Source organism: Oncorhynchus kisutch, linkage group LG21 (genome assembly GCF_002021735.2).
Source record: "Oncorhynchus kisutch isolate 150728-3 linkage group LG21, Okis_V2, whole genome shotgun sequence".
Lineage (NCBI taxonomy): Eukaryota > Metazoa > Chordata > Actinopteri > Salmoniformes > Salmonidae > Oncorhynchus > Oncorhynchus kisutch.
Window position 1 is genome coordinate 33,194,411 of NC_034194.2, and position 21,250 is coordinate 33,215,660.

At 42.2% G+C, this 21,250-nt stretch overlaps 2 protein-coding genes and 4 non-coding genes across 9 annotated transcripts; 1 reads left to right on the top strand and 5 right to left on the bottom strand.

The window, feature by feature from the left end:
• Positions 1–460: 460 nt before the first annotated feature.
• On the bottom strand, positions 461–4,250 carry LOC109866334 (40S ribosomal protein S7). Of its 2 annotated transcripts, none has more exons than XM_031800302.1 (7): positions 4,206–4,250; positions 3,350–3,435; positions 3,185–3,256; positions 2,590–2,733; positions 2,051–2,115; positions 994–1,144; positions 461–578 (listed from the first exon to the last, which is right to left on the bottom strand). In XM_031800302.1, exons 2-7 carry the CDS (start codon positions 3,422–3,424, stop codon positions 501–503), a joined length of 585 nt encoding a protein of 194 aa, XP_031656162.1. In that variant the 5' UTR covers positions 3,425–3,435; positions 4,206–4,250; the 3' UTR covers positions 461–500. The 2 variants fall into 2 exon arrangements, with proteins under 2 accessions (XP_031656162.1, XP_031656163.1); XM_031800303.1 differs by having other exon boundaries at positions 3,972–4,212.
• On the bottom strand, positions 733–957 carry LOC116356252 (small nucleolar RNA SNORA73 family). Its single transcript, XR_004204739.1, has one exon. It is a non-coding gene; the product is annotated as a small nucleolar RNA SNORA73 family (small nucleolar RNA).
• On the bottom strand, positions 1,670–1,894 carry LOC116356253 (small nucleolar RNA SNORA73 family). Its single transcript, XR_004204740.1, has one exon. It is a non-coding gene; the product is annotated as a small nucleolar RNA SNORA73 family (small nucleolar RNA).
• LOC116356254 (small nucleolar RNA SNORA73 family) lies at positions 2,194–2,418 on the bottom strand. The gene has a single exon (XR_004204741.1). It is a non-coding gene; the product is annotated as a small nucleolar RNA SNORA73 family (small nucleolar RNA).
• LOC116356255 (small nucleolar RNA SNORA73 family) lies at positions 2,829–3,053 on the bottom strand. Its single transcript, XR_004204742.1, has one exon. It is a non-coding gene; the product is annotated as a small nucleolar RNA SNORA73 family (small nucleolar RNA).
• Positions 4,243–11,177, top strand: LOC109866333 (ribonuclease H1-like). 3 transcript variants are annotated; one of them, XM_020454965.2, is made up of 9 exons: positions 4,243–4,353; positions 4,682–4,783; positions 4,895–5,019; positions 5,198–5,398; positions 5,732–5,831; positions 5,917–5,971; positions 6,115–6,199; positions 6,365–6,489; positions 10,852–11,177. In XM_020454965.2, exons 2-9 carry the CDS (start codon positions 4,719–4,721, stop codon positions 10,936–10,938), a joined length of 843 nt encoding a protein of 280 aa, XP_020310554.1. In that variant the 5' UTR covers positions 4,243–4,353; positions 4,682–4,718; the 3' UTR covers positions 10,939–11,177. The 3 variants fall into 3 exon arrangements, with proteins under 3 accessions (XP_020310554.1, XP_020310555.1, XP_020310553.1); XM_020454966.2 differs by having other exon boundaries at positions 4,266–4,344; XM_020454964.2 differs by having other exon boundaries at positions 4,283–4,783.
• The last annotated feature ends 10,073 nt before the right edge of the window (positions 11,178–21,250 follow it).

The following is a 21,250-nucleotide window of genomic DNA, read 5'->3' on the forward strand; positions in this document are numbered from 1 at the left end:
ACATCTAATAATTGGATCAGGACATTTTCCAGTGTGCAAAAAAACCCATTGAATACTACCATTACAGAGGCCCAAAAGCAACCTGAAAAGCCCCCCTAGCACCACAAATTGTAGGATGTGGCAATACAACTGATCAGTCATCAAGGCTGCTCCAAGTCTTCAGTTACTCAAGTTAATGGTCCTTCTGACTGACATACTTTTCTGAAAGGATATTAGTCTCTAGACCAGGGCTCTCCAACTGTTCCTGGAGAGCTACCGTCCTGTAGGCTCACTCCAACCCTCATCTAGTGCACCCGATTCAAATAATTAGCTGAGAAACTGAACCGGGTTAGTTACAACAGGGTTAGGAGAACACCTAAAAGAGGCTAGCTCTTCGGGAACAGGGTTGGATCCCTGGGCTAGACCATCATGTATGGGATTGGCATGACTGACCACCCTATCCCCAGAGAACACAGAGCAATGACATTGAGAGTAAACTCATTTATTTTGTCATCTGCACTCTACAGTTGGAATTCGGGGAATTCAAAAACAACGTCTTTGCCTGTGAGCTTCTTGTAGACACCGGAGAAGGTCTCAACCTGAAAATAAAGGCAACCACTGGTTAACCACTGCATAGACTGCAACATTTACAGGTTATGATGATCAATATATCAATTGCATATGACAACACAAAAGGCATGCATTTGGCACATTTGCAGCACATATAAACCATTCGAGACATCAGTCAAGATAAGTTGTACACTGCATGGTTTAGCCCCCCAGTCATGGCCCAAAGGGCTCTGGGAAGATGTAGGAATATACAGAACGCCGTCCTCACCAGCCCGAAGGCCGGGGACAAAGCTTGCTCTCCAACATCGTGGAACGGGACTGTACGTCACAGCACTGTGAAGTACTACGCTCCCATACGCCACAAGGACAGAGCCATGTGAGAGCAACCTCACCGGATGTCCACGTTGGGGTTAAGGTGGGTGAACAAACTGCGACACGACTCACTTTGTGTTCCACATTGTTCTGCTGAGCCTTGTCAAGGTGGACCTTGATGAGCCGACTGCTGTCCAGTTTCACACGGATCCTCTTGCCAACAATCTCACTGGGGAAGACCAGGTCTTCAAGGATGGCATCGTGCACGGCAGTCAGAGTACGGCTGCAGAAACAAATCACAACATGCATTAGACATTTGAGGTAATTACAGAAGTGTTCTAAACCTTGCGAAAACTATTTTTCCTACAATCAGTCCCATTCAAAATCAGAGGAAGATCCTTTATGCATGTATTGAAAGGGCAACAATCAAATAGCTATACAGGTATTTTGAAATCATTACTGGAGACAAGCAGAGTCTGCTTTAGATTATAATTGTTTATATTTTACCAGGCAAGTTTACTGAGAACACATTCTTATTTACAGCAACGACCTGGGGAGTAGTTACAGGGGAGAGGAGGATGAATGAGACAATTGGAAGCTGGGGACGATTAGATGACCATGATGGTATGAGGGACAGATTGGGAATTTAGCCAGGACACTGGGTTTAAAACACCTACTCATAGGGTAATGCAAGGTAATAGGAAGGAAAGATGATGTTGCATTATATGGTTTGTCCCTGTTTAATCTTGTAGCTATATAATAACCCATTATAAAATTCCATTAAAAGCATACGACATGGTATTAGTAAAATTGTACACCGCATGGTTTAGCCCCCCAGTCATGGCCCAAAGGGCTCTGGGAAGATGTAGGAATATACAGAACGCCGTCCTCACCAGCCCGAAGGCCGGGGACAAAGCTTGCTCTCCAACGTCGTGGAACGGGACTGTACGTCACAGCACTGTGAAGTACTACGCTCCCATATGCCACAAGGACAGAGCCATGTGAGAGCAACCTCACCGGATGTCCACGTTGGGTCCAAATAGGGTGTGCAAGTATGGCAGCATCAAATATGGCACAACAATTTCAACTTCTAAACCTAGCACCCATTTACTCTAACTTTAAAGCTATAATACATGTTCTTCCATACAGCATGTAGTCGTGGACATGCAGGTGTGACAACAGAACTCACCTCCTGGGACGCTTCTGCTTATTCTTGATACGGCTTTTCCTGGTTGGTTTGGGCAGGATTCTCCTCTGAAAGTAAAAAAAAAAACACCAAGACCTACTTACCAATTTACACATGGAAACTTAAAGCCCAACAAGCATTCTAAATAATGTACACTGCATGGTTTAGCCCCCCAGTCATGGCCCAAAGGGCTCTGGGAAGATGTAGGAATATACAGAACGCCGTCCTCACCAGCCCGAAGGCCGGGGACAAAGCTTGCTGTCCAACGTCGTGGAACGGGACTGTACGTCACAGCACTGTGAAGTACTACGCTCCCATACGCCACAAGGACAGAGCCATGTGAGAGCAACCTCACCGGATGTCCACGTTGATATTATGCTACACTCACAGCATAGAAACATATATATTTGAGCACTAAAGAAGTATGTTAATAGACTTCTCCAAAATAACCAAGCTAACCGACAGTGGGGTCACCGCAACAGCTCTGCAAACTGCCCCTGCAACTCGTGGAAAACAGGACAGCGAGACAACATCACCCTAACCTGTGCAACGAAGACGACGTGTTTTCCGCTGAACTTCTTTTCCAGCTCCCTCACGAGTCGCACCTGAATCTTCTGGAAAGATTTCAGCTGGGGCACGGGGACAAAGATGATGATGGCTTTCCTGCTACCACCAACTTCAATTTCCTGGGGGATAGAATAGCATTTCAATTAGAGCACAAATTGAGGAAAATACAAACACTTCAATAGATGCTTTGAGTGCTTCAGCTGTCTGAATGAAATTGTATGCACTGCATGGTTTAGCCCCCCAGTCATGGTCCAAAGGGCTCTGGGAAGATGTAGGAATATACAGAACGCCGTCCTCACCAGCCCGAAGGCCGGGGACAAAGCTTGCTCTCCAACGTCGTGGAACGGGACTGTACGTCACAGCACTGTGAAGTACTACGCTCCCATACGCCACAAGGACAGAGCAATGCGAGAGCAACCTCACAGGATGTCCACGTTGGGGTTAAACTCAAACACAGTTTACTAAGAGTCAGACAAACTCCTACCACTTTCATCTTAAGTTATCCAAAAATGGTCTGAGCAAACAGTCAGAATGAAGGCAAGTACAAGACATGCAGTACAGGATCCTTGCCTTTGCAGCAGTGATGTTCAGCTCCCTCAGCTGAGCCTTCATGTCTGAGTTCATCTCCAGCTCCAGGAGAGCCTAGAAAGAAGGCTGATGTGTTAAATATGGCTTTCAGCATTAGCCAAGCGACTAAGGAAGTTTTATACAGTGCCATATATTGACATAGCTTACCTGGGATATTCCAGACTCGAACTCATCTGGCTTTTCGCCATTGGGCTTCACGATTTTGGCGCTGGTACTGAACATGGCCTATGTCTCTGGAATTAATGAAAGACAAGACTACCATTTGAGCATACTCCGGAGTCCTGTATGTCTTTGAACATCATGCACGGTTTCAGGTAATGTAGTATACACACTGAAACTAACCAACGTCAGCCGAGTGGTCCATGCCGACTCCATCACACCATACAGACATGCAGTTACTAGCTAGCGCTATCGGCTAAGGTTGATCAAACGAACAGTCGACAACGGCTGATTTCATGTACACATTCAAAATACAAATGACGTTAGCTAGCTAGCAGCCATGCCATCATAAACAACCTAACAAGTAACTATTGCATCAAACAATGTACAGGAGATAGGGTCGCATGTTCCAAGTTAACTACTTAGCTAACGTTAGCCAGTTGGCCGTCTTTAAACCAGGTTGATTATCAAATGGCTAACGTTAGCTAGCAACGGCCTGACAGTACTCAACCATACCTCAGGCTAAACAACTGTCAGGACACTTGACAAAAGGAAAATATTAAAAACGGTTAAAAAAGCCACTAGTCGACGAACTACAGGCAATTCTTACAAGAACAAATGGGCCTCAACGCGCCAGCTATGCCTCCTTTCCGTTTTCATGTTAGGTCTATCCTGAAACACTTCATACAATTAATTACACAACGGCCATCCAAAACCTTAAATATAATAATCTAACGCATCAACAGTTTTACATGAACTCTGATACAAGAACGAGGAAATTCTGTGCACATTTACAACAGTTTGACAAGAAATTCCGACCAGTGGGAGCATTATCCTGACCTACCTCAATCAACGACGGCCGGGGAAGAGGCCGGAATCTCGCGAGAGGAGTATACAAGTACGTCGTGGAAGGAATCATGGGAAAACGGAAGTATGATTTTTAACACCAACAGATCAGTGCAGCAGATATCGTGAACTTTGAAGTAATTAATGTAAATACCGAATCCAAAAATAAGCATGTCAGCGTAGATCATGTTCAAATGTATAGCTAACTTGTAGAGTTGTGTGTTGACATTACGGTCGTTAGGTAGTAGCTAGCAACATGTGTTTGCTTTGGGTTAGTGGTCTAGCTAGCTAGCCACTGTTTACATACCTATATTTGTTTCCAATGATGGCTAGCTAATAGTTGTCCTTGCATTTTAACACATAGCTATTTAGTTTGTTCAACTTGTTCACATTTCTGAAATCAAGACTGACCGGTGCTTCCACTTTTAAGTAATTGCTGGTGTAAGTGATGTTCAGGTTACCCGTTCTTTATAGTATAATACACAGGGCAGTCTGCATTGGCACAGAGGAGATGGTGAAAGGCAAATTCTTCTACGCTGTGAGGAAAGGATTAAACCCTGGAGTTTACCAAACTTGGTGAGCTGTGTAGTAGTTACCTAGCTAGGGAGCTAGTTACCACTGTAGTGTGTCTTTAGACACATTTTGTCATTTCTATTCACATTGAATATCATGTGTTTACTTTTTCAGGGATGAATGTAAGAAACAAATTGACAGGTTCCCACATGCCAGCTACAAGAAGTTTGCTGCTGAAAAGGATGCCTGGGCTTTTGTCAGAGGCAAAGCAACGTCGATAACACCAGACGTGTCAGAGGGTAGATCGATGGCTATGTTCTTTCTCTATGGGTCACTGTACTTGTGAAATGACAATACAATGGGTACTGTTGTTACTGGCATTAGGAATGGGCAGCCTATCTTGTCATTAGACAAGTAGTGCACCATTCAGGCACAGCAGAATCAGACTTCTACTCAGACCAAGGTATTATCTTTCAGGAACCAGCTATGAGGCAACACTCCCACGAAGGGCCCCAGAGGCCCTTGAGTATATTCCCATTGGTCAGAAGAGACACTATAATCACGTGGAGGAGGAGGAGGAGGAGGTGGTGTCCCCTGCCAAACGAGCTAAACCTTCCCAGGAGGCATCTCAAGACAGCTGTGCATCTTCAAAGAGCTCTGATGGATTCACCTACATGGGTAAATATACCTGTTACTCCTTTAAATCGTATTTCTTGTTTTTGTTTAGAAATGTACAACAATTTTTGTGAACAATTATTTTTAGTATATTCCATATAAGGCAACATAAAATCAGTAAATACAGCAGTACACATCAAAAAGTAATAATAAATTAAGCAAAGAATCAAGAAGGAAAACACAATGTTTGACTGTCATATATACACATACCTATACACATAAACATGCACAAATAAACCCCAAACTTACAAATATAGCTTATAGTAGCAGAAAATATCCTATAATGATGATTGAAAACTAATTAAACATGATTAAGAAAACAGTCTGTTTTTCCAGGTGATGCAGTGGTAGTGTACACAGATGGCTGCTGTTCAGGCAATGGGAAGGCCGGAGCCCGAGCTGGGATCGGGGTGTACTGGGGACGTGACCATCCTCTGTGAGTAGGCCTGGGTCTGTGGTTATAACTCATAGACTGTTTGACACTACAGTGGGTTGGTTTTCATGTGGACTCTTTACTGTAGGAATGTAGCAGAACCGCTGGATGGAAGACAGACCAACCAGAGGGCAGAATTACAGGCAAGTACTGTGTTTGTCTTATTTGTTTTAATTCTGAACTCTCTTAACCAGATTGCTGTTATTTGAATGGAATTGCCACAGCAACCTTTGGATTGTAACCCCACAGAGATTTAATCCCACATTTTGCTTCTGAATTGGCACAGGCAGCCTGTAAAGCCTTGGAGCAGGCCAAAGAGATGGACATCAAGAAGTTGGTGCTCTATACAGACAGCAAGTTCACCATTAATGGTATGTGTGTGCTGTTTATAGCACTTTACTAACACTCAATCAGCAAGGGACTGACTGATTGTGACATGGCTTTGTGTGATGCTGCAGGCATGATGCAGCATCTAACGTTAGTAGCTAGGCCTGCTAATGCGACTATCTGAATGACTGTTGTGTTGTTTTCTCCAGGCGTCACCAGCTGGGTGAAGAACTGGAAGCTGAACAACTGGAGGCTCAAATCTGGTGGCCCTATTATCAACAGAGAGGACTTTGAAAAACTTGACAAGTTAAATGAAGAGCTGAAGGTTGTATGGGTAAATATCAATGACGCCTGTTGCTCTACATATCTGTTAATATTCTCACTTCAAGTGTAGTGGGTTTCAAAGAATGGAACGTAGTTTCCCAAACTATGGATGATGATTGGGTCGTGTGTCCTGTGTGGCTCAGTTGATAGAGGTTATGGGTTCAATTCCCACGGGGGACCAGTGTGAAAATGTATGGGCTTACTAATGTAAGTTGCTCTCGATATGACTAAAATAAAGAAATATGTGAGGTCTCCTGATATGAAAATGGTTTTAGAACACCTATTCATACAAGTTTTTTTTTACAAGTAAATTTTTTGAATGTCTTTCCTTAATGCATTTATGCTAGTCAGTTCTATTGTGACATGGTAGGGGTGGCATACAGAAGATAGCCCTTTTTGGTAAAAGAACAAGTCCATATTATGGCAAGAACAGCTCAAATAAGCAAAGAGAAATGACAGTCCATCGTTACTTTAAGACATGAAGGCCAGTCAATCCGGAAAATGTCAAGAACTTTTAAAGTTTCTTCAAGTGGATTCGCAAAAACCATCAAGCGTTATGATGAAACTGGCTCTCTTGAGGACCACCAATGGAAAGGAGGACCCAGACGTATCTCTGCTAAGGAGGATAAGTTCATTAGAGTTACCAGCCTCAGAAATTGCAGTCCAAATAATGTCTCAACATCAACTGTTCAGAGGAGACTGCGTGAATTAGGCCTTCATGGTCGAATTCCTGCAAAGAAACCACTACTAAAGGACACCAATAAGAAGAAGAGACTTGCTTGGGCCAAGAAACACGATCAATGTACATTAGACCGGTGGAAATTTGTCCTTTAGTCTGATGAGTACAAATGAGAGATTTTTGGTTCCAACCGCCGTGTCTTTGTGAGACACAGAGAAGGTGAACGGATGATCTGCATCTGTGGTTCCCACCGTGAAGTATGGAGGAGGAGGTGTGGGGGAGCTTTGCTGGTGACACAGACTGATTTATTTATAATTCAAGGCACACTTAACCAGCATGGCTAACACAGCATTCTGCAGCAATATGCCATCCCATCTGGTTTGCGCTTAGTGGTAATGTAATTTGTTTATCAAGTTGGACCACAGAGTGAAGGAAAGCAGCCAACAAGTGCTCAGCATATGTGGGAACTCCTTCAAGCATTCCAGGTGACTACCTCATGAAGCTGCTTGAGAGAATACCAGGAGTGTGCAAAGCTGTCATCAAGGCAACTTGGTGTGGGTACTTTGAAGAATATAAAATATATTTTGATTTGTTTAACATTTTTGGTTACTACATGATTCCATGTGTTATTTCATAGTTTTGATGTCTTCACTATTATTCTACAATGTAGAAAATAGTAAAAAATAAAGAAAAACCCTTGAATGAGTAGGTGTGTCCAAACTTTTGACTGGTACTGTGTGTGAGATATATATTAAACATACACACAAACAGTGCCTTTAGGAAAGTATTCAGACCCTTTGATTTTTTCCACATTGTTAGGTTACAGACTTACTCAAAATGATTAAATAGTTGTTTACCCTCAATCTACACACAATAACCCATCATGACAAAGCAAAAACAGGTTTTATAAATGATTGCTAATTTATAAAAAATATAAAAATTACTTCAAACATTTACATAACTATGCAGACCCTTTACTCAGTACTTTGCTGAAGCACCTTTGGCAGCGATTACAGCCTCGACTCTTCTTTGGTATGACGCGACAAGCTTGGCACACCTGTATTTGGGAAGTTTCTCCCATTCTTTTCTGCAGATTGTCTCAAGCTCTGTCAGATTGGATGGGGAGTGTTGCTGCACAGCTATTTTCAGGTCTCTCCAGAGATGTTGGATTCAGTTCAAGTCCGGGCTCTGGCTGGGCCACTCAAGGACATTCAGAGACTTAACCCGAAGCAGCTCTTTCAATGTCTTGGCTGTGTGCTTGTCCTGTTGGAAGGTGAACCTTTGCCCTTGAGCGCTCTGGAGCAGATTTTCATCAGGGATCTCTACTTTGCTCCATTAATCTTTGCCTCGATCCTGACTAGTCTCCCAGTCCCTGCCGCTGAAAATAATCCCCACAGCATGATGCTGCCACCACTATGCTTCACCGTAGGGATGGTGCCAGTTTTCCTCCAGACGTTTGGCATTCAGGCCAAAGAGTTCAATCTTGGTTTCAAGGCCCTTTTCCCCCGATTGCTCAGTTTGACCGGGCGGCCAGCTCTTGGAAGGGTCTTGGTGGTTCCAAACTTCTTCCATTTCAGAATGATGGAGGCCACTGTGTTGTTGGGGACCGTCAATGCTGCAGAAATGTTTTGCTACCCTTCCCCAGATCTGTGCCTCGACACATTTCTCTCTTGGAGCTCTACATGCAATTCCTTTAACCTCATGGCTTGGTTTTTGTTCTGTATTGCACTGTCATCTGTGGGACCTAATGTAGACAGGTGTGTGCCTTTTAAAAATCATGTCCAATAATTGAATTTACCACAGGTGGACTCAAAGTTGTAGAAACATCTCAATGATGATCAATGGAAACAGGATGCACCTGAGCTCAATTTCAAGTGTCATAGCAAAGGGTCTGAATACTTAAATACATTTTTTTTATACATTTGCAAACATTTCTAATATACTGTTTTTGCTTTCTCATTATGTGTAGATTGCTGAGGGAAAACATAAATGTAACACATTTTAGGATAAGGCTGTAATGTAACAAAATGTAGAAAAAGTCAAGGGGTCTGAACACTTTCCAAAGGCAGTGTGTGTGTGTGTGTGTGTGTGTGTGTGTGTGGTGTGTGTGTGTGTGTGTGTGTGTGTGTGTGTGTGTGTGTGTGTATGATTTTGAGTACGGGATGTGTGTGTGATATATACACAGCAAAAAAAGAAATGTCCCTTTTTCAGGGCCATGTCTTTCAAAGATAATTTGTAAAAATCCAAATAACTTCACAGATCTTCATTGTAAAGGGTTTAAACTCTGTTTCCCATGCTTGTTCAATTAACCATAAACAATTAATGAACATGCACCTGTGGAAAGGTCGTTAAGACACTAACAGCTTACAGACGGTACTCAATTAAGGCCAAAGTTATGAAAACTTAGGACACTAAAGAGGCCTTTCTACTGACTGAAAAACGCCACAAAGAAAGATGCCCAGGGACCCTGCTCATCTGCGTGAGCGTGCCTTAGGCATGCTGCAAGGAGGCATGAGGACTGCAGATGTGGCCAGGGCAATAAATTGCAATGTCCGTACTGTGAGACGCCTAAGACAGCGCTACAGGGAGACAGGACGGACAGCTGATTGTCCTCGCAGTGGCAGACATTGTGTAACAACACCTGCACAGGATCGGTACATCCGAACATCACACTTGCGGGAATGGCAACAACAACTGCCCGAGTTACACCAGGAACGCACAATCCCTCCATCAGTGCTCAAACTGTCTGTAATAGGCTGAGAGAGGCTGGACTGAGGGCTTGTAGGCCTGTTGTAAGGCAGGTCCTCACCAGACATCACCAGCAACAACGTCGTCTATGGGCACAAACCCACCGTTGCTAGACCAGACAGGACTGGCAAAAAGTGCTGTTCACTGACGAGTCAAGGTTTTGTCTCACCAGGGGTGATGTTCGGATTCGCATTTATTGTCGAAGGAATGAGCTTTACACCGAGGCCTGTACTCTGGAGCGGGATCGATTTGGAGGTGGAGGGTCCGTCATGGTCTGGGGCGGTGTGTCACAGCATCATTGGACTGAGCTTGTTGTCATTGCAGGCAATCTCAACACTGTGCATTACAGGGAAGACATCCTCCTCCCTCATGTGGTACCCTTCCTGCAGGCTCATCCTGACATGACCCTCCAGCATGACAATGCCACCACGCGCAGAACAAGTAGTCTGATTTCCTGCAAGACAGGAATGTCAGTTATCTGCCATGGCCAGCAAAGAGCCGGGATCTCAATCCCATTGAGAACGTCTGGGACCTGTTGGATTGGAGGGTGAGGGCTAGGGCCATTCCCTCAAAATGACCGGGAACTTGCAGGTGCCTTGGTGGAAGAGTGGGGTAACATCTCACAGCAGGAACTGCCAAATCTGGTGCAGTCCATGAGGAGGAGATGCACTGCACACCAGTATCTGGTGGCCACACCAGAAACTGACTGTTACTTTTGATCCACCGGGACATGCAAGTACACCCATACTTTGACTGCTTTGCAATGACTGTCGTTGGCTGTTGATTACACCACTTTTTCACATAGTTGGGGTCACAATAATTTTCTGATATCAAAATGGGGTCATGGACCAAAAAAGTATTGGAACTTTCATGGATGGATGATGCACAACTGAAACTATTAACTATTCTGCCTTTGACTCTCTCTTCTCTCTCTTCTTTCTCCAGTTGCACATCCCAGGCCACGCTGGGTACCTAGGAAACGAGGAGGCTGACAGGCTGTCCAGAGAGGGGGCAGCAAAACGCTCACATTAGCCCTACAAGATAACAGCCCAATATGTCATATTTACTTATCTTGTTTCTCGGTTAAATTCTATCAAATTGGGAGTTCAAGAATTAATAATTCAATATCGTTTTGTGTGTGTGGGGGGACATTTACATTTTCCAGGATAATTTTTTTGTCTTTTCTGTTGGGCTGCCAAGTTCTTTTCTAGAGAACAATATTCTGTTTCTAAGTTTGTTTGTTTTTATTAAATAAAGCATCCTTTCTGAAATATTGTTGGTTGTTTAATTTAAGGAATTCCTTCAGCTTTTACCTGTAGCATCATATGAGCATGCATTAATACTGCAAAGTAATTCCATTGTGGTAGTAAAGTCGGCCTATTCACTAACCACGTTTCCATCCACAGTTTGTATGCTAGTAAAGTAGGGCTGACGCAAATTAGTCAACTGGTCGATTCTTTGGTCGACCGATATTGTTTTAGTCGAGCAGTAACAAATATATATTTGCCCCCACCTCAGTGAACTTATCTATTGCGGAGGCCTAGACTAAAATCAAATGTATGCTTGATCTGAAAATTTGGTCGGAGGCTCCATATGGAGGGTGTGACGCAATTGATTGGCGGTACATCTTGTATAAACACAAACTCACTTCCTTGACAACAGCTCTGCACTGATCGCAAAGCGCAATAAATATGAATCAAATCAAATCAAATCAAATTTATTTATATAGCCCTTCGTACATCAGCTGATATCTCAAAGTGCTGTACAGAAACCCAGCCTAAAACCCCAAACAGCAAGCAATGCAGGTGTAGAAGCACGGTGGCTAGGAAAAACTCCCTAGAAAGGCCAATACCTAGGAAGAAACCTAGAGAGGAACCAGGCTATGTGGGGTGGCCAGTCCTCTTCTGGCTGTGCCGGGTGGAGATTATAACAGAACATGGCCAAGATGTTCAAATGTTCATAAATGACCAGCATGGTCGAATAATAATAAGGCAGAACAGTTGAAACTAGAGCAGCAGCACAGTCAGGTGGAAGTTGAAACTGGAGCAGCAGCATGGCCAGGTGGACTGGGGACAGCAAGGAGTCATCATGTCAGGTAGTCCTGGGGCATGGTCCTAGGGCTCAGGTCCTCCGAGAGAGAGAAAGAAAGAGAGAAGGAGAGAATTAGAGAACGCACACTTAGATTCACACAGGACACCGAATAGGACAGGAGAAGTACTCCAGATATAACAAACTGACCCCAGCCCCCCGACACATAAACTACTGCAGCATAAATACTGGAGGCTGAGACAGGAGGGGTCAGGAGACACTGTGGCCCCATCCGAGGACACCCCCGGACAGGGCCAAACAGGAAGGATATAACCCCACCCACTTTGCCAAAGCACAGCCCCCACACCACTAGAGGGATATCTTCAACCACCAACTTACCATCCTGAGACAAGGCTGAGTATAGCCCACAAAGATCTCCGCCACGGCACAACCCAAGGGGGGGGGGCGCCAACCCAGACAGGATGACCACAACAGTGAATCAACCCACTCAGGTGACGCACCCCCTCCAGGGACGGCATGAGAGAGCCCCAGCAAGCCAGTGACTCAGCCCCTGTAATAGGGTTAGAGGCAGAGAATCCCAGTGGAAAGAGGGGAACCGGCCAGGCAGAGACAGCAAGGGCGGTTCGTTGCTCCAGAGCCTTTCCGTTCACCTTCCCACTCCTGGGCCAGACTACACTCAATCATATGACCCACTGAAGAGATGAGTCTTCAGTAAAGACTTAAAGGTTGAGACCGAGTTTGCGTCTCTGGCATGGGTAGGCAGACCGTTCCATAAAAATGGAGCTCTATAGGAGAAAGCCCTGCCTCCAGCTGTTTGCTTAGAAATTCTAGGGACAATTAGGAGGCCTGCGTCTTGTGACCGTAGCGTACGTGTAGGTATGTACGGCAGGACCAAATCAGAGAGATAGGTAGGAGCAAGCCCATGTAATGCTTTGTAGGTTAGCAGTAAAACCTTGAAATCAGCCCTTGCTTTGACAGGAAGCCAGTGTAGAGAGGCTAGCACTGGAGTAATATGATCACATTTTTTGGTTCTAGTCAGGATTCTAGCAGCCGTATTTAGCACTAACTGAAGTTTATTTAGTGCTTTATCCGGGTAGCCGGAAAATAGAGCATTGCAGTAGTCTAACCTAGAAGTGACAAAAGCATGGATTAATTTTTCTGCATCATTTTTGGACAGAAAGTTTCTGATTTTTGCAATGTTACGTAGATGGAAAAAAGCTGTCCTCGAAATGGTCTTGATATGTTCTTCAAAAGAGAGATCAGGGTCCAGAGTAACGCCGAGGTCCTTCACAGTTTTATTTGAGACGACTGTACAACCATTAAGATTAATTGTCAGATTCAACAGAAGATCTCTTTGTTTCTTGGGACCTAGAACAAGCATCTCTGTTTTGTCCGAGTTTAATAGTAGAAAGTTTGCAGCCATCCACTTCCTTATGTCTGAAACACATGCTTCTAGCGAGGGCAATTTTGGGGCTTCACCATGTTTCATTGAAATGTACAGCTGTGTGTCATCCGCATAGCAGTGAAAGTTTACATTATGTTTTCGAATAACATCCCCAAGAGGTAAAATATATAGTGAAAACAATAGTGGTCCTAAAACGGAACCTTGAGGAACACCGAAATTTACAGTTGATTTGTCAGAGGACAAACCATTCACAGAGACAAACTGATATCTTTCCGACAGATAAGATCTAAACCAGGCCAGAACATGTCCGTGTAGACCAATTTGGGTTTCCAATCTCTCCAAAAGAATGTGGTGATCGATGGTATCAAAAGCAGCACTAAGGTCTAGGAGCACGAGGACAGATGCAGAGCCTCGGTCCGATGCCATTAAAATGTCATTTACCACCTTCACAAGTGCCGTCTCAGTGCTATGATGGGGTCTAAAACCAGACTGAAGCATTTCGTATACATTGTTTGTCTTCAGGAAGGCAGTGAGTTGCTGCGCAACAGCCTTCTCTAAAATTTTTGAGAGGAATGGAAGATTCGATATAGGCCGATAGTTTTTTATATTTTCTGGGTCAAGGTTTGGCTTTTTCAAGAGAGGCTTTATTACTGCCACTTTTAGTGAGTTTGGTACACATCCAGTGGATAGAGAGCCGTTTATTATGTTCAACATAGGAGGGCCAAGCACAGGAAGCAGCTCTTTCAGTAGTTTAGTTGGAATAGGGTCCAGTATGCAGCTTGAAGGTTTAGAGGCCATGATTATTTTCATCATTGTGTCAAGAGATATAGTACTAAAACACTTGAGCGTCTCTCTTGATCCTAGGTCCTGGCAGAGTTGTGCAGACTCAGGACAACTGAGGTTTGGAGGAATACGCAGGTTTAAAGAGGAGTCCGTAATTTGCTTTCTAATAATCATAATCTTTTCCTCAAAGAAGTTCATGAATTTATCACTGCTAAAGTGAAAGTCATCCTCTCTTGGGGAATGCTGCTTTTTAGTTAGCTTTGCGACAGTATTAAAAAGGAATTTCGGATTGTTCTTATTTTCCTAAATTAAGTTAGAAAAATAGGATGAATGCCCTGAGTTCTGCTCAGGCCATATCACCGTAAATGCTGCACGGCCAATGCAGACGTCGGATTGACCATGCACCCAGATGCACAATGCGCTCTCCCGCCAATTTGTGAATTGTTTGCGTTTGATTGTTACTGTATATCAATTCCCCATTACATTTCACCATATCACCGTTAATTCTTACCATTTCTAATCAACAATGTTTCTTGCTTTAGTTACAGTAATTATTTTAATACATTCAATATTCGTATTCCTGTCTTCACGTTCTCATTGTCTAAGTGAACACATTGTTTGCATAGTGCACAACCTATGCTACATTGTGAGAAACAACTTTTGGTTTATTTCATCCCATTTACCAGTTTTGTCAATTTAGTTGTCTTTTGTTTGAAGGGCGCTCCTGTCGATGTTGAGTAAGGACGCGCACGCATACAAGTAGGCCTCTATAGGATACCTGACAAATGTTTCCAGCTCTCTCCCTTTCGGTAACCACTCGAAAGGGAGAGCACGATTGTTCTGAAATGTTTATTGCTTGAGGGGGTTCTGGCAGGGGGGAGATTTTCTGCACAACACCGCAACCTATTTCAGTCCAAGTCAAGCACTGATAAGAAGTAATTCCACTGGATCAGAACACGACAGGGAGAGCACGACCGAAAATGTCGTGTTCTGATCCAGTGGAATTACTTCTTATCAGTGCTTGACTTGGACTGAAATAGGTTGCGGTGTTGTTCAGAAAATCTCCCCCCTGCCAGAACCCCCTCAAGCAATAAACATTTCAGAACAACTATGGCTGAATTATTATCCTTACACTTTCAAAAATACTAGTCGAATAATACATGGGAGGGATGACGACTTTTGGCAAAGAGATGTATTTATAGACTAATTATAATCAGTAGCGGATTTAGGTACAGGCGACATGGGCAGCCGCCCACAGCAGCATCTTGCTGGGGAGGGCGCTGAAGTGAGGGTTCGCCCAGGGCGCCATACAAGCTAGAACCGCCACTTACAGCTGAAACAAATAGCCTACAGCTGTGTCTGTCCCGAGCTCACTTGGGGAAACTCTGAGGGCCCAGAATACTTTATACAATGTTGCAAGTGCGTTGCAGACAGGCCATGTGTAGCCAGTGTGATGAATATGATATTTATTTTTAATCGGGATATTTTCTACCTGCAGGCTGCAATGTTTAACATTTTTACATAGTTGGCAATGGCAATAGAAGTTACTTTTTAGATTTGTATCATTTTTATTTCGATTGGGTGGGCGGGGGTTCTACTAAGCAATAAGAAAAGTGTTTTAAGAAGGTAATACCAAGGATCATTTAGCTATTTGATTTTGAACGGACCCCTTGAAGTATCATAATATATTTTTTTAAATGATTTGATTACATTTTTTCTGCCTCACTACTACACTGTAAAAAAACGTTTTGGGGATTAAGTCAAAATAACTTATTTAATCTATTCAAGTCAATTAAATGTGTAAAATGTGTTGATTTGACAAATCATGTTAAGCTAAGTTGACAACAACTCAATAAAAGCTGTAAACATAAAACATCAAGTTCAGTTAGCAAAGAACATTTTGCTCAGTCAACTTTCAAATCAGAACAAATAACTAAAATAAACTAAAACAAGATCCCAGTTGTTGACAAAAAAATGACATGTTATATTAACTCCAAGTCATGAAATTGTCTTAACTTACAAAACCAAGTTGAATCAGCTATGAAGTATCTCTTCCCTCAACTTTCAAATTAGATCCAATAGGTCAAATGAAATAAATAAAGACAACATTTGTTTGGACTTTAAATGTCCAGTTAGGATAACTACAAATCTTGTAATGAACTTTACTTACAAAATTAAGTTAAATCTGCTAAGACCTATGTGTTAATTTAACGTTCAATTCAGAACCAAGAAGTCAAATCAACAACACCAAGATAACAGTTGTGTTTACTAAACATTTCAAGTTTTGATAACTACATTTAAGTACACTGTCTTAACTTACAAAATCAATTTGAATCATCTAAGAACAATTTGTTCAGTCAGCTTTCAAATCAGAACTAATAAGTCAACTAAGCTAAAACAAGATCCTAGCTGTGTTGACAAAAAAATGGCATGTTATATTAACTACAAGTCATTACATTGTCTTAACTTAGAAAATCAAGTTGAATCAGCTATGAACTATGCGTTCCCTCAACTTTCAAATTCGATCCAATAAGACAAATTAACTAAATGAATACAACAGTTGTCTTGACTTTACATGTCAAGTCCGGGTAACTACAAATCTGTACATTAACTTAACTTACAAAATTAAGTTAAATTGGCTGAGACCTATGTGTTAATTCAACCTTTAAGTCAAATCAGTGGTCTGTGCAACTGCCTCCAGTGCAACTGTGCAACTGCCTCCAGTGCAAAATAAGAATTTGTTCTTAACCTACTTGCCTAGTTAAATAAAGGTAAAATAAAAAAAACATGTGCTGTTGTGTGGGATTGAGTCTGGATTTGAACTTATTAATTATTGCCCTAATAGTGTACCTATTGTTTAATAGTGGAAACCATTTTTTATTTTTTTGTAAGTGTTTTTGCTTTTCCACATTGTGATTGATGAAAAATGCATATTCCATGAGTGTTAACTTATTTTTATACCCCAGTTAAAGGAGCCATGGAAGGCCACAATACAGCTCCCTTTTTAATACGTAAGAATCACTATGGGGTGCTAACAATTGTCACAATTGTCATTTTGTTGATCAGTTTGTTTTAAATGGAATTTGATTGGTGCAACTTTGCTGGAGTGACTTCCCCCGTTTTCCATGCAGCCAATAAATTCTTGTTTTGTCTGTGAGGGAAAAGGTCACATGCAATATCTAATTTTCTCATTTCTGACACCAATGCAGCAAATGTTAAAGAATATGGAGCCACATAGCATGAAATGTGTCAATTGTATGGGCTATGGGTTACTATTGTGTTAGCTGAGGATTACAGGTTTTCACTGCATGAAGGTCATGTATAACTCTGCCAAGATGCTTGCTTAGCAAGTCGGCCTATTGCTTATTCCTGTAAGAATGCATCAGAGCACCTGTCCCATTGTGCGATATTTGTGTAGAGTTTGCTCCTTGTTTGCCATTGATAGGGGATATAGATCAAACTTAATTTGGTTTAGCACTTTCTCCTTGTAATTCTAGTAATCAATGAATTCTTTAAGAAATGTGTATAATGTTTAGAATCAAACATATGTTTTATTTACTTAAGCCTGGTCATACTATCACAATTTATTTTAGAACTCTCCAGTGTTAATTTATAGGCGGCTGCTTCCTTTCAGGAATTGGCTTGATCAAGACCGTGCTTCGGCAACTATTCTACTGCATTCAGCAGCTTAGCAAAAGGTGAGTAATCTCCTTTAAAACAATACAACCACTAGCATGGTATGTATCTACTTGGTAACCTACATGGTATAAATATTTATTGGGTAAGTTAACAAGTGCCCTTAATAAAAAATAATGATAACTTTTCAGCACAAGAATTGCAAGGACATTAGCCACTATGTTATACATGCCAGTGAACGTTAGCTGCTTAGCACCGCACACGCTCAATGTTCATTTGGTTAAATTAAGAAAGAAAAACATGTATTTGGCTACGTTTGGCAAATATTATTTTACTATATCAGTTTAAATCGGATTACCTGTGCAATTCTGCTACGTGTACTGTAGTAAAATTGTAGTTAGGCTTGCTGTTATGTGCTGTTAAATAGGACCGCTCTAGCCAGCAGCACACATGGCGCCAAATTGCAGGCATGCTGACTAACTTGTCATTTGTTTGATAACCTGTATAACAGTAGCTAGCTACAAACGCCAACTGTAGCTATGCTTGTAGTTATAATTACTATTAGATTGGGTGGTAATGAGCTGTTATCAGTTTATTGTACTATTGTGGTTGTATTCAGTGACTTGCTAGTCAAACATCAGATATAGGCATGTGTAGCTAAGTAAATTCTCCAGTGTATGTTGTGGCATTTAGCTAGGATGCTGTTATCTAGGATGCTGTTGGCTAGCATACTGCTATCTAGCATAGTGTTAGTTAGGACCGTTAGGACACGTGCCCGAATTTGCACATGTGCTGTTTATGTTCAAGTGGATTTAGTTAGCATAGTGCTAGATAGCGCAAATGCACACGTGCTGATAAAAGCTGATTGTTGGCTAGCTTGGAAATAGTTTGACAACCTGCATAATAGTACAAAGGAAAGACGTTTGCTAGCCATGCTTCTATTTGCTAGCCATGCTTCTAATTAGTATTTGGTTTTAAACCTTCTTTTTTCCCAAAGTATATGATTTAAAACTTGGTTAAGAATATTCCTATGATTAATTAGCCTCATCTTGTAAGTAGTAATGTCAGCATATATTTGAATATTTTACAATTGTTAGTTTGGGTGTAATGAGATGTTATGTTAATTAAACACACCATGTTATAAAAATGAATTTTGAAGTTAGTAAACAGGTTTACCTAGACAGCACTTATTGCACTTATCCAATCAACGCATCCTTATTAGACATTACAAATTGAAACATGGACATTATGCAAGAACCTGGCCATTACCATGTATCCATCAAGACTGTCCATCAGAAATAGCACTCAAGAAGCATTTGACTCTACACCAAAGGAATGCTCATGAAACAGTTACTGCTTGTATAAAATGTGACCTCTGTCATTTTTCTGAGCCCTGTAATGTTAAGCAGTACTTTTCTCATTTGAGAAGTCATTTCATCAATAAGGATTATATGCAAGGAGAGATTCAGAAAATAAGTCCTGGCTGGGTAACTGTTGATGCAGCAATGTTGACTACTTTCTAATTAAGAAGAAAGGAGGAAAATGAGCCCCTTGTGATTGACATAACATTTAGATGGCCAGCGTTATTCAGACAGATAAGTGCTTATTTAAAATTTGCAAAAGGTCCAATAAGATTTTCTGTGATTGTTGAAATTAATAATATACAGTTTCTCATACCTCAAGAGCTCGTCTCCCTTCAGATCTTTGTGCATTTTGAGTTGGTGATTAGAGGACACAAAGAACTACATAAGTTATTAATGTAATGCGCTTTCCAAAAATGTATTCCTTTTATCTGTAGTGCTCTTAGGCTGGGTGGAAAAAACATAACTCTTGACTGTTTATAGGTCACACAAATGCAGGGCTCTATAGAGTGTAAGCCTTTCACTCACATTTTCTGAAATCAATTATGACTATAAACCATTGTTGTTTTCAAAGTATTTCTGTCACTTAGTTTCATAGCTTGACTCTGAATCCCTTAACTTTATTCAACATTGAGCGCAGAGGCAGTCACAGGCTGTCATAGATACATTTTAAATGATCCCTACTGAGACTTAGCTAGTTTTCATGATTCCTAGCTATGTATATTTTAAATCACATGCTTCCGCGTTTTTCAGTGTTAGTTTCTGTTTAAACTGCAAAATCAAGATATATTTCCCCCAAATAAGTACAAATACTAGAGGTCGACCGATTGATCGGAATGGCCGATTAATTGGGGCTGATTTCAAGTTTTCAACAATCGGAAATCAGTATTTTTGGGCGCCGATTTTTTTAAATATTTTTTTATATACCTTTATTTAACTAGGCAAGTCAGTTAAGAACAAGTTCTTATTTTCAATGACGGCCTAGGAACGGTGGGTTAACTGCCTTGTTCAGGGGCAGAACGGCAGATTTTCACCTTGTCAGCTCGGGGGATCCAATCTTGCAACCTTACAGTTAACTAGTCCAACGCTCTAACCACCTGCCTCTCATTGCACTCCACGAGGAGCCTGCCTGTTACGCGAATGCAGTAAATCAAATCAAATGTATTTATATAGCACTTCGTACATCAGCTGATATCTCAAAGTGCTGTACAGAAACCCAGCCTAAAACCCCAAACAGCAAGCAATGCACGTGTAGAAGCATGGTGGCTAGGAAAAACTCCCTAGAAAAGCCAAAACCTAGGAAGAAACCTAGAGAGGAACCAGGCTATGAGGGGTGGCCAGTCCTCTTCTGACTGTGCCGGGTGGAGATTATAACAGAACATGGCCAAGATGTTCAAATGTTTATAAATGACCAGCATGGTCAAATAATAATAATCACAGGCAGAACAGTTGAAACTGGAGCAGCAGCACAGCCAGGTGGACTGGGGACAGCAAGGAGTCATCATGCCAGATAGTCCTGAGGCATGGTCCTATGGCTCAGGTCCTCCGAGAGAGAGAAAGAAAGAGAGAATTAGAGAGAACATACTTAAATTCACACAGGACACCGGATAAGACAGGAGAAGTACACCAGATATAACAAACTGACCCTAGCCCCCAACACATAAACTACTGCAGCATAAATACTGGAGGCTGAGACAGGAGGGGTCAGGAGACCCTGTGGCCCCATCCGATGATAACTCCGGACAGGGCCAAACAGGAAGGATAAAACCCCACCCACTTTTCCAAAGCACAGCCCCCACACGACTAGAGGGATATCTTCAACCACCAACTTATCATCCTGAGACAAGGCCGAGTATAGCCCACAAAGTTCTCCACCACGGCACAACCCAAGGGGGGGCCGCCAACCCAGACAGGAAGATCACATCAGTGACTCAACCCACTCAAGCGACGCACCCCTCCTAGGGACGGCATGAAAGAGCACCTGTAAGCCAGTGACTCAGCCCCTTTAATAGGATTAGAGGCAGAGAATCCCAGTGGAAAGAGGGGAACCGGCCAGGCAGAGACAGCAAGGGTGGTTCGTTGCTCCAGAGCCTTTCCGTTCACCTTCACA

Excerpts from the sequence above, each read along its gene's own strand:
- LOC109866334 (XM_031800302.1), bottom strand. The coding sequence starts at position 3,424 with ATGTTCAGTACCAGCGCCAAAATCGTGAAGCCCAATGGCGAAAAGCCA. Across the intron at positions 1,145-2,050 it reads AAGCAGAAGCGTCCCAGGAG|CCGTACTCTGACTGCCGTGC; the intron begins GTGAGTTCTGTT and ends TTGTTTCTGCAG. Across the intron at positions 579-993 it reads AGAACAATGTGGAACACAAA|GTTGAGACCTTCTCCGGTGT; the intron begins GTGAGTCGTGTC and ends CTTTATTTTCAG.
- LOC109866333 (XM_020454964.2), top strand. The coding sequence starts at position 4,656 with ATGTTCAGGTTACCCGTTCTTTATAGTATAATACACAGGGCAGTCTGC. Across the intron at positions 5,399-5,731 it reads TGATGGATTCACCTACATGG|GTGATGCAGTGGTAGTGTAC; the intron begins GTAAATATACCT and ends CTGTTTTTCCAG. Across the intron at positions 5,972-6,114 it reads ACCAGAGGGCAGAATTACAG|GCAGCCTGTAAAGCCTTGGA; the intron begins GCAAGTACTGTG and ends GAATTGGCACAG.